At 39.1% G+C, this 15069-nt stretch overlaps 1 protein-coding gene across 4 annotated transcripts in view; it reads left to right on the forward strand.

Annotated features, from left to right (window-relative positions):
- The first annotated feature begins 4339 nt into the window (after positions 1-4339).
- EIF4E (eukaryotic translation initiation factor 4E) overlaps positions 4340-15069 on the forward strand; it is a 50004-nt gene continuing 39274 nt past the window's right edge. The window contains exons 1-2 of one of the 4 annotated variants that reach the window (XM_043571946.1): positions 4340-4356; positions 6093-6139. In XM_043571946.1, coding sequence (XP_043427881.1) covers positions 6122-6139 — 18 coding nt within the window. In that variant the 5' untranslated portion in view covers positions 4340-4356; positions 6093-6121. Of the gene's footprint in view, positions 4357-5100; positions 5120-5492; positions 6140-15069 lie in introns of those variants that run through there. The other 3 variants (XM_043571941.1, XM_043571953.1, XM_043571937.1) reach the window with 3 other exon arrangements.

Raw genomic sequence — 15069 nt, forward strand, 5'->3', positions numbered from 1 at the left:
CAACATCCTAACTGAGGACTGGTATCTCTCAAACTTTGAAATTAGAGTTTAGATGTAGGTAAATCAAAAATTCCTAATTCGTAGCTGTCTAAAGATGCAGTTGGAATAGAAAGGCACGTGGCAAGTCCTGAAGAAGGGTAATTAGCCATCCATACAATTCCTACAGATTGACATTTCCTCAGAGAATCATTACAGTCCAAAGACACAGAGAAAATCCAGCCCACAGGGGGTAGTTTTCCACTTGCCAAGCTCAGAGAGCATAAGTATAAAAAACTAAAAAACTAAGTAGTTTAAAAAAAAAAAAAAAAAAAAAAAGGACTGTGGGATGCCTGGCTGGCCCCGTTGGTACAGCAAGTGATTCTTGATCTTGGGGTCATGAGTTTAAGTCCCATGTTGGATTTAGAGCTTACTTTAAAAATATTTTTTAAAAACTGGACTCTGAGCTGGAGCACCTGGGTGGCTCAGTCAGTTAAGATTCCAACTCTTATTTCAGCTCAGGTCACGATCTCACAGTTCATGAGTTTGGTTAGGAAGTTCAAGCCCTGAGTTGGGCTCTGTGCTGACAGCATGGAGCCTACTTGGGATTCTCTCTCTCTCTCTCTCTCTCTCTCTCTCTCTCTCTCTCTCTCTTCCCCCTTCCCTGACTCTCTCTCTCTCTCTCTCTCAAGAATAAACATTTTTTTAAATGGACTCTGAGTGATACAGCTATTATGGATCATGTTTCCGTATCAGTCCTGCATACATACAAATCAATATGGGAACTTATGTTTCATGACTGTGAACCTGGAATCAAAGCAAGGTGAATTTGTTGTATGGTTGGGGTCCTCAAGAAACCATTTCCAATGAGGAACAATGGACCAGAGATCCATGTTTTTGCACCAGAGCACCAGTCCACAGAACAATGCTAGGGACAGATCACCAAATATAGTCATTTTAGATTTCTCTTTTACAGATGGCAAGCAGGCCATCTGCCACCCATTAATATGTTTCTGTCTTTAGACAAATTCAGCGCAGGCATTTATTCACAATGAAAATTCAGTCATGCCTCCCTGGGAGTTCCACTTAAATCTCTGAATTTTGGGTGTTTACAATCCTGTAGGTTATTTCTAAATACTATGGATCTTATCCCATATGTTTAATTTTTTTCCCAATTTGTTTTAAAAGGTAAAGTAAGTTCATTTGGGAGCTACCTTATTTTTGCCCAACATACTGCTTACATGAATTTTTCACATACTCTTTGCAGATGATTTCTTTCTCATTGTTTCAGAAAATGATTTTACTTACTAGGTGGTCCAATCACAATCTAGTCAATATTACTCAGTGTTAAGAGTCCTGGAGACCAAACTGTGTTCTTGGAAAAGTTATTTAACCTTAGTTTATCTATCTCAGAACATTGTTTTGAAGATAATATGAGGTTATTATCATGGCAAGTAAACTTCATAACGTGGTGCTTGGCATATCATAATTTTCTATTACATTATTAGTTTTCAGGCCAGAATTTTATGTAGTTTTAAAAATTAGATTTGAATTTTCCCAAATATTTGTTAGCAATCTACCTACAAGACAACCTGCAATTAATAACGTTTAATATGATACTGGGTTTAGAGCTAGGGTAATGACGTAGTCTGAAGAAAAAGAAAGAAAGGTAAGGAGATAAAGAGTAATGAGTATACTAACTTAGGGTGGTCAAGGAAGTGTTTTGTCAGGAAATGGCTTTAAAACATTGACCTGAGTGAAATGAGGGAAGGAACTAGGTGATGGGCTCAATTTATTAGATGAATGAGTGCTTGTTATGATGCTTGTTAGCTGCATCCTTTTGGTTCTTAGTCACGCTTCTTTACATGGGTACTGAACTATTTATATTTCTATGACTTAGCAGGCCACGCAGATTTTACAGTCCAGGAAGGAAGTGCCTGGGCTTCCCATGTGCTTTAAATATCTGCCAGTGATTACACATTTCCCATGACTGACTTAGTACTTCTTGAGTGGTTTGTCAGTTCTGTAAACGAACTTAGTATCAGAAGTCCTTTGAAGAGGAACAAGCATTTGGAAGAACCTACCAGAGGAAAGCAGCTATGGTATGGAGGAAAGAATCTTGAGTCCAGAGAATTGGGTTTGAATGCCGGCTCACCACTGACTGTGTGGACTTGTATATGTCCCCTAACTTTACTGCATTTGTTTCTTTATCTCTAAAATGGGGTTGATAATGTTTAATTCACCTAATTGTTGTAAAGGTCAAATGAAATAATTGATATGAAAAATACTTGGTATGCAATAGGAAATCAGTAAATGTTACTTGACTTTGAAAACTCGGAGTATCCTTAAAGATAATGGGCTGTGGTTGTTTTTCTGCATAAAATAATTCTTAAGCATATTACACTAAACTAAAAAGTAGAAATAAGAAATTTATGTAACTATAAAATTGTAGTTAACATTGAATTCTTACTATGTTCTAAGAACTATTCTAAGCATGTTACATGGGTTAATTTGATTATTCTCACACTGATCAAACAAGATAAGTACTATTATTCTGCACATTTAACTCATGACAAAAATAAGGCACAAAGATGGGGATCCTGGCTAATTCAGTTGGTAGAGCATGCAACTCTCAATCTCAGGTCATGAGTTCAAGCCCCACATTGGGCGTGGAGCCCACTTAAAAAATGAGGCACAAAGAGACTAAATAATCTGCATACTGTCATACAGTAAGTGGTGGAATTGGGATAATAAACTAATAAATGCGATAATTAAAAGATTACTTATCCTGTCCCAAGCTATCACCTAGGTCTTTCCTTTTTAAAAAACATAAACTTTTTAAAAATTTTTTAAAGTTTATTTATCTTGAGAGACAGAGAGAGGGAGGGAGAGAGACAGGGGGCGTGCAGAAGGGAGAGAGAGAATCCCCATGCTAATGGTGCAGAGCCTAAACCCAGGAACTGGGAGATCATGCCCTGAGCTCAAATACAGGAATTGCGAGATCGTGACCTGAGTTGAAATCAAGAGTCAGATGCTTAACCAACTGAACCACCCAGGCATCCCACCTAGGTCTTTCCTAAAGGAACATACCTGTAGAAAGTGACAGTAACAAAAAAAAATAGAACTTAAGGCACGATCAAGTTTAAAGAGGGTGAATAAGTTAAAAAAAAAAAAAAACTCACTGTTAATGTTAATTAAAGGTTGCTTTAGATTATATCTAAAGCTAATAAATAGCCAACCCTGTAATATTAAGGATCATTTATTATGCAATTTCATATCTTCTTTCATCTTCTGAAGATCTACTCATTTTAAGAAAAACGGTTGCTTAATATTGATCAGAGACTAAGAAAGACTAAAAAAGGCACCTAATAAGAACAGATTACCTAAAATTCCAAGGCTTTTAGAAAAAAATCCTAGAGAGTGCAGCAATAATATTTTTGAGGGATTGATTGTAACAAATGTGATGGGTTTGAACCATAGTTGAACAATGCCCAGCAAAACAATGACTCTGGTTATCTAGAAACTGAAAATTACAATGACAAAGAGGTAAATAAATGATAAAAACAACCTATGTGTTCTATCAAATTATTTAAAATCTTTTACCATGAGTTAAATCTATAAAGGCTAGTAGTAATATGCCAGCTTGAGAAATATATTATGCAGGGAAAAGATCATGACTACACATGCTAAATGATAACCAATCATCACAGGCTTACAAATAATAATTACCATGATACTATACTGAACCATTAGTTATATATTAACTAACTAAATGAAGTAGAATATATTTCAATACCATATCCCATTTCATATATCTTTTTATTGCCCTTTTCCTTAAGAATAAGCATGAATATGGCAGTAAGATGACAAATGGAATTTTCTGTAGATTAACAGAAAAATAAAGTATAACATTTCTTCTCCGCATATTTCAAGCCGGAAAAAACAAAACCACATAAACACATGGATAAAAACTTAACCACCAAATAGGAATCTAATGGAGATGTATTAGGTGGAGACCCATCAATGTGCCATAAAAACACATGCAACAAAGTGTATACAAAAAGGAGAGAAATTAAGCTACAAAGAATAGAAGCATATACAAGTATTATAGAAGTATTAGGTTGACTGACAAAAGTGGGTAGTTTTTTAATCAAGAGAAAAGTTAATAAAACAGAAGCTATCATTAAAAAAAGTTTTAAGAACATCACTGGATTTCAGTCCCATATGGGGACTGAAATTTCCTTAATTCTTTGCTGTTTTCTAGCAACACTGTGAAAATACATCTATGTTATCTCCTCAAAGAAGATAACCAGACACTACAAGAAGATACACTGAGATCAACTGTAATTACTTTGGATAGTTTAACAGTAGATCGTCTTTGTAAGTAGAAATTCATTTACCCTGTTTTTGTTTTGTTTTGTTTGTTTTAGAATTCCATCTACTTTTAAGCCTACTAGAACTAAGCTGACTGGAAAAAAGCTTTCATTAATCACCTCTGACATCCAGGGAAACCAAAACATATGAACAGGCAATGGTTTTGAGTTCTTATACAGTCTCAATTATGTGTTAGTCAACTCAAGCAACCATTATGTACTCAATAATAGGTATGACACAGGTCTGGACATCAGCAACACAATAAGTGGGCAGGCACAGGCAGCCTACTTATACTGATATTTTAGTATTAACATTCTTAAGAAGTATGGAAGATAGTAATAATATGTCTTCCTAACTAGAACTTTATAGTAGTGCTCTACTAGATTTCTATTTTATTAACATCAAGACTGCAGAATAACACTGTCTTAAGAAATAACAGCGTAGTGTCACAGAGGGAAAGGAAATGTAGGATGCCAATGTGGGGATAAATTTCTAATTGCCAATGATTGTTGTGAATATAGTGATATTTTCCTGAACATTAAAGCTTCTGTTGTAGGTAGCTACAGTAATAAAGAAAAAAGTTGTCTTGAAACTTTAAAATGTCATTGTTGTACACGATAATACGACAAAGTAAACAAAAGAAAAAGTTTAAATATTGTTTTAAAAAACATTAGGGGAGAGGCACGAGGTTGCTTATTATTAAGTGCTTACAGAGTCGGATGCATTTTCAAAGCTGGTTACAATCATTACCACAGCACACCCTTGTGAGGTAAGTGTATTATCATCTGTGGTTCATAAATGAAAATGCCAGGCACTGAATCACTTGCCTAAGGAGAATGAGTCAACGTCAAGAGTCATAGTTGACCGACCTAACTTCTGACGGTCAGTCCAGGGCTTAGTCAGCGGGGCCCGGAGTGGCTTCCCTGGCTGGCACCTGGACTTAGGCTATTTCCGTTCACGTTAAAGCAGAATAGTGGAACTGAGAAGACAGAACTTTCAAATAATTTTTACTTCTACTCAAGATTTAGCCCTGTGCTCTTAATCTCAGGATTTAGGACAGGAAAAGCTGTCGGGTGCACTCCCCCTCCCCCAACCTGTGGCAACTGGGAACTGTGGACGGTTCTGCCACCCCCTTTCGCAGTGATGGCAATGAGTGACCACCAGCGGTAGCAGAGCCGGGGGACGGGGGAGGGTGGATTGCTTTAAACTACGACTCTCCATCGCCGCCTCTTTCGGAAAGCAAGAGAAAATGGTGGGAAGTCAAACAAAATTTAAATAAACAGACAACTTGTCCTAGGACCTCAACTAAGCAGATGAAACCTCATTGTGCGCGCTGAGCCTGCAGTTCCCAACTTTCCGGGGAAAATGGGAGGACGGGGCAACAAAGGGCACGGCAGCAATGTCTGGCAGTAAACGCTACAGCACCTATCCAGGCGGAAGAGCACAGGACTAAAAACCACGCACCGACTCGCTAGGGTCCGCAGCCGAGAACCGCGCACCCAGCTCACCAACCACGTGACAAGTCCTTTTTTTTTTTTTTTTTAAACTTCTTTTCCCTTAAAAAAAAAAGAGAGGGAGAGTGAGTGAGCGAGAGAGACTCCACTTCCCAGAAGCCTCTTGTTACCCACGCAGCCGCAGTCTTGCGCAGGCGCCGCCAGGGCCAAACGGACACGTCGGTCACGTGAACAGTAGCCGGCCAATCCGGTTTGAATCTCATTTTTTTCTTCTCACCCCCCCTTCAGGAGCGGTTGTGCGATCAGATCGATCTAAGATGGCGACTGTGGAACCGGTGAGTATTGCCTTTGGCCCCCACCCCCACCGGTCCCCGCGCTCCGTCTCCCTTCGGACTAGGGGACCCCGCGGGACGGCGTTCCCGGCGCGCACGCTGCCTCTTGCTGCCCCCTCCCCCTCTTCTTGGGTCTGACCTCTCCGCGGGCAACTGGGGGCGCCCCGGCGGCTGGCCGCGGCGGCGTGTAGCGCACACGTTCTGGTGGGGGCCCAAGAGCTGGGGGAGAGAGGTGGGGGAGGGGCGGCACGGCGCCTCCTGTGAAGCCGCGAGGTGGTCTACAAGGGTGGAGGGTGATCGGTGCCCTGGGCTAGGTGTGTGGGGCTTGTGTCTTCGGGATAGAAGGGTGCAGGACTGGCTCCGAGCGGGCGCCGGGATCCGCAGGGAGGGTGGGCGGCAAGACGGCCTGGAATGAGATGGAGGAGGGAGCCCGGGAGTAGAATATCCCTCCCTCTTTCCCTCCCGAGCTCCAGCCTGGGGGTTCGGGTGCCGGACGCGCGCGGGTCTTCCTTAGACCGGTGGGCCAGGGAGCCGGTGGGCGCGCGTTGCCAAAGGGTGGGTTGGGCGGGAGTGGTGCCGCCGCACGCGCGGAGAAGCTTCGACCTCGCCGAGGGGAGCCAAGAGGGGCAAGCGCATGTTACTCCAGCGCGCTCAAGAGTTGCCGGGGTTGGCGGCTGGGGAGGCGAGAAAGGTTTGGGGCGGGAAGGAGAACCTCGTGTAGCGCGGTAAAGCTCTCAGAGTAGGATGAAGGGTGGTGGTAGTGAGAAACGGGGATCACATTGTCCTCTCCCCTCCATGCTTGATACTGGGCTGTCATGGAGGAGGGAAGGGGGAGGAGCGAGGCCTACTGATCGCTGCTGCTGGTCTAGTTGCCGGCCGGACCTGCTGCGTTTCACACGCGCCTGTCTTCCATTCATTCATCCTTTTCGCTCTGCGCACGTCTCCAAGAATGCGGATGGGTCTTGATCTGTCTGTCCTTACGAGCCTTTGTCGTCTGAAAGATTTCTAAGGCACAGTTTATTGGAAATAGGAACTTAACTTTAAAAATTGGTTTTCCATACATTTTTTTTTTTTTTTTTACCCGTTCTACCGGCTTTCCTTTCAGTTTAGGCACCATCTTAAACTTAGTTGAAGCAAGCCGATCCCAGTACTTTGGTAGTTACCGCCCAAAGGAGAGAGGATATCTTTGTCGTAGTTTGGTTTGCCGGCACTGGCTCATTTACAGGCCTGGGTTGCTGTTTTAGGAATGTCACATCTAAGTGAAATTGTTTTAGAGGCATAATATGGAGTATTTTAACAACTAGAAGACCTGTGACACTCGAACCAGTTCTAGACCTTGGTTGCCAGATATTTGTGTGTATCTTTAATGGTAGTTTGTGATTTTTGATAATGACTTACCAGTTTGCTTTGACTTTTTAGACTTTCATAGTTAGGTCAAAAATTAGCCATGGAAAGGCTTATAGAATACAAAAAGACTTATTTTTCATTACATTGATGTAAACTATCCTTAGCTTGTTGCCAGAATTTAAGGCAGTTCTTCTGTTTGGTTACTTGTTTTTTATTGGTACCAGTTTTCATTTATGTTTCTGAAAATTAGGTTGGCTGCAAAACTGTCTCTTAATTTTCTGATACAGTTAACTGACTTTGGAACACTCATGTTCCAAATAAAGGTATAGGATGAATATGAAAATACTCCCTTTTAACAAGTTTCCATATTTGCTTTTTACTGGATCTGCTTTCCTACCCACGGTAGTAGCATCATTAAAAAACATTACAGCTGATAGTAGGAACAAGGCTAACATATCTGAGCTGTTAAATAATGTATTCTATGAAGTTTATCAGTAACATTTCAGTCTTTTGGATTTTGCAGAGCTATGCAGTTTTGTTTCAACAGCACAGAACTACAGAGTGTTGAAGGACTATTTTGAGTCAGTAAATATTTATAGCCTCTGTTATGTTTAGGAGGTTATACCAAATGTTCTTTAGGATACAGAGTTATACAAAATGTGATTCTATACCTTGTTCAGTGTAAACTCTTAATTCCCAGTGATGTGGTCAATGATAACAGTATAGTATTCATTCTGGTGCTGACCCAGGGAAATTTAGATACTGCATTTAAATTTGGGGAGTAGGGAACCTAAAAACCTAAAGTGTGTGAAAAGTGGAGAAAGCCAGTAGTAGTTTGAGGATGTTTGTAAAGTAGACTGATATATTCATTTTTAGTGAGAATGGCAAATTTTTAGTACTTTATTTTTTGTTAAAAATTTTTTTAATGTTTATTTTTGAGAAAGAGACCATGGGGGGGGGGGGGCAGAGAGAGGGAGACACAGAATCTGAAGTAGGCTCCAGGCTCTGAGCTGTCAGAACAGAGACCAACGCAGAGCTTGAACCCACAAACTGCGAGATCATGACCTGAGTTGAAGTCAGTTGCTTAACCGACTGAGCTACCCAGGCACCCCAAATTTTTAGTACTTCTAATGCACCCTTTTCACAGGTTAGTCTCTTAGAATTCTTTGACAATTTTGAATAGTGGGTGTTTTTTTTTTTTTAAAGCAGCCTATTAGTATCGATTACGATTGAGGTATTCCTGCTGAAGCCTCCAGAAACCGTATTTGTTCACTGCTACTTTAACTAGCTTGTGAGTTTCCTTATTGGTTTTCATTTGGACATAATCATAAGCACTTAAAGAGCTATGGGCTTTTCTTGGTTGTCCCACCTTTTATAGGCATTTGGGGAATTTTTATCTGTGGAAATTAACACAAAATATCAGTCATTTTTCAGTTTGCTATTACTTGATTTTACTCAAGTGTGTGTAAGAGATCTTTTACATTAAGATGTAGCTTACAAATATTAAATTTGTTGAGAATCTTGATAGGGCAAATTAATGGAAGCATTTTACCTCTTTACAGGTAATATGGCAAAATTTTGAACGTTGGGATCAATAGTGCATTCCTGTTATTCTGTTGGCACTTGAATTGTGACTAGGTCAAAATTAGACTCAATATTAGTCATGAACATGGCAAGCAATTTCCCCGGGCCATTTTGCTTCCAGTGGGTCATGTTTCTTTGTAGCTTTATCTTCATTCCGCATTCTTAATTATTGGGCTGTTTTTTGACTTGTAGTTCTTTTTAAGGTAAGAGGTTGTTTTGTTTTGGTTTTGTTTTAGTTGAAAGGGTATATAGTTTTACATGGTTTTTACATTTTTTAGATTTTTAAAACTACATTAATTTCATCAGTGGAATTAACTTGAACAGCTAATCCAGTGTTTCCATTTTTATCCTTCAGAAACATGTATTGTACTGCGAAGAGTTTATTAAAAGTAAATAAGGCTTACACATGTATTGACAAATATGTTGTATATAATTCAGTGGTTTTGGTTAATCAGAGACTGATTGACAAGCAGACCTTGCAAATTAATATGCTTTTTAAAAATGTTCATTTTGAGAGAGTGCTTGATTTTGAGGGAGGGGCCGAGAGAAGAGACAGAAGCAGGTTCCAGGCCCTCAGTGCAGACAGAGCCCCATGTGGGGCTTGAGCTCATGAATTATGACCTGAGCCAAAGTTGGTCACTTAACCAACTGAGCTGCCCAGGTACCCCCCCATACATATTTTTGCCTTAATCAAAAAACCCACTACATGTATCAAAGTTCATTCATGAACCAAATAAATTTGGTTCTGTTTATATTTCAAATTTCACTTTATTTTATACTTTGAATTAATACTGTGCATAATTATTTGACTTAGAGAAATCCAATTTAGAAGGCAGACATAGTCCATACACTGAAGTTGCAGAGAATACAATGTTAAATGAATTAGGTAAGCCTAATCCAATTTAGACAGCAAATTCTAGGCAAAATTTAAAAATATGTAGTTTAACTAAGGTAAAGAATGTACAAGTACCTGGATGTAACAAGGACCTTGTGAAGTGGTTATTCTAGCAATGGTAACTTCTACTTTTCGGTCTCTGCTACTACTACTGGAAATTTCCTAACCCTTCTGGTACCTGTGAGTTTTTCCATCTTTGTAATAGAGGCTTTCTGGAGAAATGGAAATGAGCATGGGTTGTAGTCTAATTTTAATATCTGTGTGACCTTGACTGGGATTTCTAAGTCTAGTTGAAAGAATGGGAATACGAAGATAATCTTCCAATGATTTTGATTTTCAAATGCAGTATTCAGAGGTTATGAAGTTATGTCAAGTTCATAATGTCAGTTATGAAGAACTGGATAAAGTTAATATTCCATGAATGTGTTGTATGCAAGTGTATCCATGCATAATGTATATACTCACCTTTCTCTTTCTGTGCTAAGAAATTCACATAGCTCCCTTTTGATTAGCAATCCTTGGCCAATAGCAAGAAATGCAAAGCTTATGATCTACAACCCTCAGATACTCTTCCTACTCCTATCTCTATCGTAAAAATCACTAGTGTTCCTTCAAAAGTTCTATTTGGAGAAAAAAGAAAGGATCACTTTTGACTTTCAGGTACGTGGGAATGTGGTTGGAAAATAAGTTTTTTTTTCCCAGTTGGAATGTTTGATACATTATTCCATAGAAACAGTGGGAAGCTGTAATTTAGTCACATTGTTCAGTAAATTTCTGTGGAATTAGGACAAATGTGACTAACGTTGAATTTCCAGGGATACGGATTTAGAGTTCTAAGCAACTGACCATAAAAATGACCTATAAACACAACCTATTTGTGTGATTTTTAATGTAGGCAGATTTTTATTTCTTAATAATAGCTAACATACAGCACTAATATATATCAGGCACCACACTATGTGCTTTGCATATATTAATTCATTTAATCCTACAGCAACCCTATGAGGTAGATATTATTCTTAATTCAGATGAGGAAACCAAGGCACAAAGAGATTAGGTAACTTTGTGTGACTAACTTGGTGAAGATCACACAGCTAATAAATGGTGGGGTGGAGTTCAAACTAAAGCAGCCGGATTCCAGAGTATGCATTCTTAACCATGACACTGTCTCTCCGTGTTATGTGCTTTCCTTATTTGACCTGGGAAAATTAATTTGAGAAACTTACTAGATATTTTGCTGCAGCTGTAAAAGAAGATGTGCGGATATTTTAGGCCCTTTTATGCAGTGTTTGGTAACTGATGACCGAAGTACAGAATCATAAGGAAATAGCACTGTGGTTTCTGAATGCAAGGACTAAACAAGTAGTTATACATAAGGTTATATTTTAGTAACTGGTCCAGAACATTTTGGATAGATTTCTGAAGAAAGCAAATGGACATTTCCCTCCTCCCCCTTTTCATTTGATTTCTGGACCTTGTCAATTCAAATGATTTGCCAGTTAAAATATTTTGCTAGTGAAAACAGTATTAGTAAGTTTTTAAAAATTTGTGAATATGGAATTTACTCTTAACTACTTTTGTACTGTTAGTAATTTTGGTGAATGGTCTGGCCAAGAGTTAAGCGGTTGTTTTGAAAAACTTTGAGTGTATGTTGCTAGTCTTAAAAGCTAAATTGTTTGAGGAAGGTAGTAGGAAGACCATAAGATTTCTCTGAAACTCATGGCTTTGCAGTAATTGTTAAAGACTTCATTTTATTAAAAAGTTTATTTTTTATTTTTATTTTTTTTAACATTTATTTATTTTTGAGACAGAGAGAGACAGAGCATGAACGGGGGAGGGTCAGAGAGAGGGAGACACAGAATCTGAAACAGGCTCCAGGCTCTGAGCTGTCAGCACAGAGCCCAGCGCAGGGCTCTAACTCACAGACCGCAAGATCATGACCTGAGCCGAAGTCGGCCGCTTGCCGACTGAGCCACCCAGGCGCCCCAAAAAAGTTTTTTTTTTTAAATGTTTATTCATTTTTGAATGGGGGGAGGGACAAAGAGAGAGAGACAGAATCCGAAGCAGGCTCCAGGCTCTGAGCTATCAGTGCAGAGCCCGATGTGGGGCTCAAACTCACGGACTGAGAGATCATGACCCAAGCCCAAGTCCGATGCTTAATCTACTGAGCCACCCAGGTGCCCCTATTTTAATTTTTTTTTAAAAGAGAGCAGGGGAGGTATGGGGGGGGGGCGAGAGAATCTCAAACAGGCTCCACACTGAATGTGGATTGGGGACTTTATCTCACAACCTTGAGATCAGGACCTGAGCCAAAATCCAGAGTCGGACAGACGGACACTCCATCAATTGAGCCACCCAGGTGCCCCTGCAGTAATTGTTAAGAGTTAAAACATGTATTTGCATGTTTTTAGCTATTTTATTTTATTTTATTTATTTATTTATTTTTTTTAAATTTTTTTTTTCAACGTTTATTTATTTTTGGGACAGAGAGAGACAGAGCATGAACGGGGGAGGGGCAGAGAGAGAGGGAGACACAGAATCGGAAACAGGGTCCAGGCTCCGAGCCATCAGCCCAGAGCCTGACGCGGGGCTCGAACTCACGGACCGCAAGATCGTGACCTGGCTGAAGTCGGACGCTTAACCGACTGCGCCACCCAGGCGCCCCTGTTTTTAGCTATTTTAAACTGGTTACTGTAAAGTGCTATACAGAAATTAAGTATAATCTTTCTGTGCTCTTATTATAGTGACAGTCAATAAGATTTTTATATTTATGTGAATTAATGTTAGTATTGCTATGAAGAATTTTTGTGAGGTTTTACATGGTCATCTTAGGGCAGCACCTTATGCAGCCACAAAGTCCGATAACTTCCAACTATTAACTAAGGGAAGAAAATTTGATATTTTAATGGAAAGATGAAATGTACATCTTTTTCTTGTAGTTTTTTTCCTAATGCTCTCAATATTTTGGGATAAATAATAGGTGGGAAATTCATATTTCAAGTAATATTTGTTTGTTTTTCTGCCAAGGTCACATAGTTCCTAAGTGAGGGAACTTGAACTCAAACCCAGGTCCTGGCCCCAAGCTGTATTACTTTCCTGTTCAAAAAAAGAAACAAATTCAACCAAGACTAGAAAGTCCCAACTCTTTACCTTCAGTAAAACTCCTACCTTAAGCATAAAATAGCTGCACAGATCACCCTTATGCACAAATAAATATAAAATCCTGTTTTTGAAATGATGTACCAGATGATTCATGGGTTATGGCATGGAGTAATGTGGTTTTGTTTTGTTTTTCATTTGAATTGGTACATTGTATTTTTAAATAACATTTAGGATTGTAAAATCTCTTTTGGATGTTGGTTTATAGATAATTGCATTTAGTTTTATTTTTTTATAACTTTTTTCTTGAATTAGTAATACATGCTCATGGTCCAAAATTCAGATGGGTCCCTTTAGCAGTGAAGCCTATGACCTCATTGTCAGAATAATGTTTTTAAATGCCTTAAAGAAAATATGTAGAATTATAGGGGAAACTGATTATATTGAATTACAGTAAGGATTAAGTGAGTTAAAATGAAACATTAAGGATGATGCCTGGCACAGGCTAAGTCCTGTCTTTTTTATTGCAGAAAACCTATGTTCTACCTATATTCTCCAGCCACCTAGTTTCCCTTCCCAAAGCATTCACACTGTTGGTCGGTTTTTATTTTATTTATTTTTTTAACTTAATTTTTTTTTTTTTTTACATTTTATTTATTTTTGAGAGAGAGAGAGAGAGAGAGACTGAGCACAAGTGGGGGAGGGGCAGAGAAAGAGAGACATGCACATACACGGAATCCGAAGCAGGCTTCAGGCTCTGAGCTATCAGCACAGAGCCCGACGTAGGGCTCAAACTCACAAACCATGAGATCAAGACCTGAGCTGAAGTCGGACACTTAACTGACTGAGCCCCCCACGGGCCCCAATCAGTTTTTATTTTTTGAGGATTCTTCTAGATATGGGCTGTCCAAGAGAACTTTCCATGATGGTGGAAATGTTCTCTCTCTCTGAGCTGTTCAGTACGGTAGCCACTAGCCCCACATGCCTGTTGAGCACTTGAAATGTGACTAATTCAACCAAGGAAGTGAATTTTATGTTATTTTTTAAATGTTTATTGAGAGAGAGAGAGAGAGAGAGAGATAGCATGAGCCAGGGGAGGTGCAGAGAGAGGGTGGGGAAGAGCATCCCAAGCAGGCTATGCACTGTCAGCATAGAGCCCGATGTGGGCTAGATTCCATGAACTGTGAGATCATGACCTGAGCCAAAAGCAAGAGTTAGACGCTTGACCAACTGAGCCACCCAGACACCCCTAAACCAAGGAAGTGAATTTTAAACTTCATTCAACTTTAAATGTAATTTTAATTACTTGAAATTTAATTTCATATATAGTTAGTGGCTACCAAATTGGACAGTATAGCTCTAGTCTAGATACACCTGATGTATACATACACATATGCATATTGTAATTGGCTTAACTTTGTAAGGTTCAACTGGATATGACTAGTTTGGTAAAAGAAATTATTTAGTTTTATCCTAGGGAAACTTCTGTCTGTACTTAAACTTTCAAAGGCAATTATTTGCTCTTGTATAGATAATTAAAATTGTCCCGTAGCCTTTTTTTGCTGTTTAAAAAAATGTGTGTGAGTGGACAGTACTTTATGTTCAAAATTCACATTTTGTACAAAAGAGTATATGATGAAGTCTGTTTTCTCTAGTTGATCCCATCCAAGTGAATCACCTCTAGAGGCAGCCAGCATTGTCATTTCCTGACTTTCCATAGAGATTTGTGTGTGTGTGTGTGTGTGTGTGTGTGTGTATGTAAGTAAACAGGATGTATATATATATTTTTTAAATAACAGTAGTCAACTACGCTATTCTGGCACATTATGTTTTTCACTTAATAACTGGTGTTTTAGAGTGTTGTATATCAGCACATAAAGCTTTCACTTTTTTTTTCTGATGGTGTGTATTGCATAATTTGGTCTTAAACATAGTTATTTCTTTATTGATCAATATTTGGGTTGTTTCCAGCAATTTGTGAAATTTCCAACAGTCCGTGGTGAATAGC

Source organism: Prionailurus bengalensis, chromosome B1, assembly GCF_016509475.1.
Source record: "Prionailurus bengalensis isolate Pbe53 chromosome B1, Fcat_Pben_1.1_paternal_pri, whole genome shotgun sequence".
In the NCBI taxonomy this organism is placed as follows: domain Eukaryota; kingdom Metazoa; phylum Chordata; class Mammalia; order Carnivora; family Felidae; genus Prionailurus; species Prionailurus bengalensis.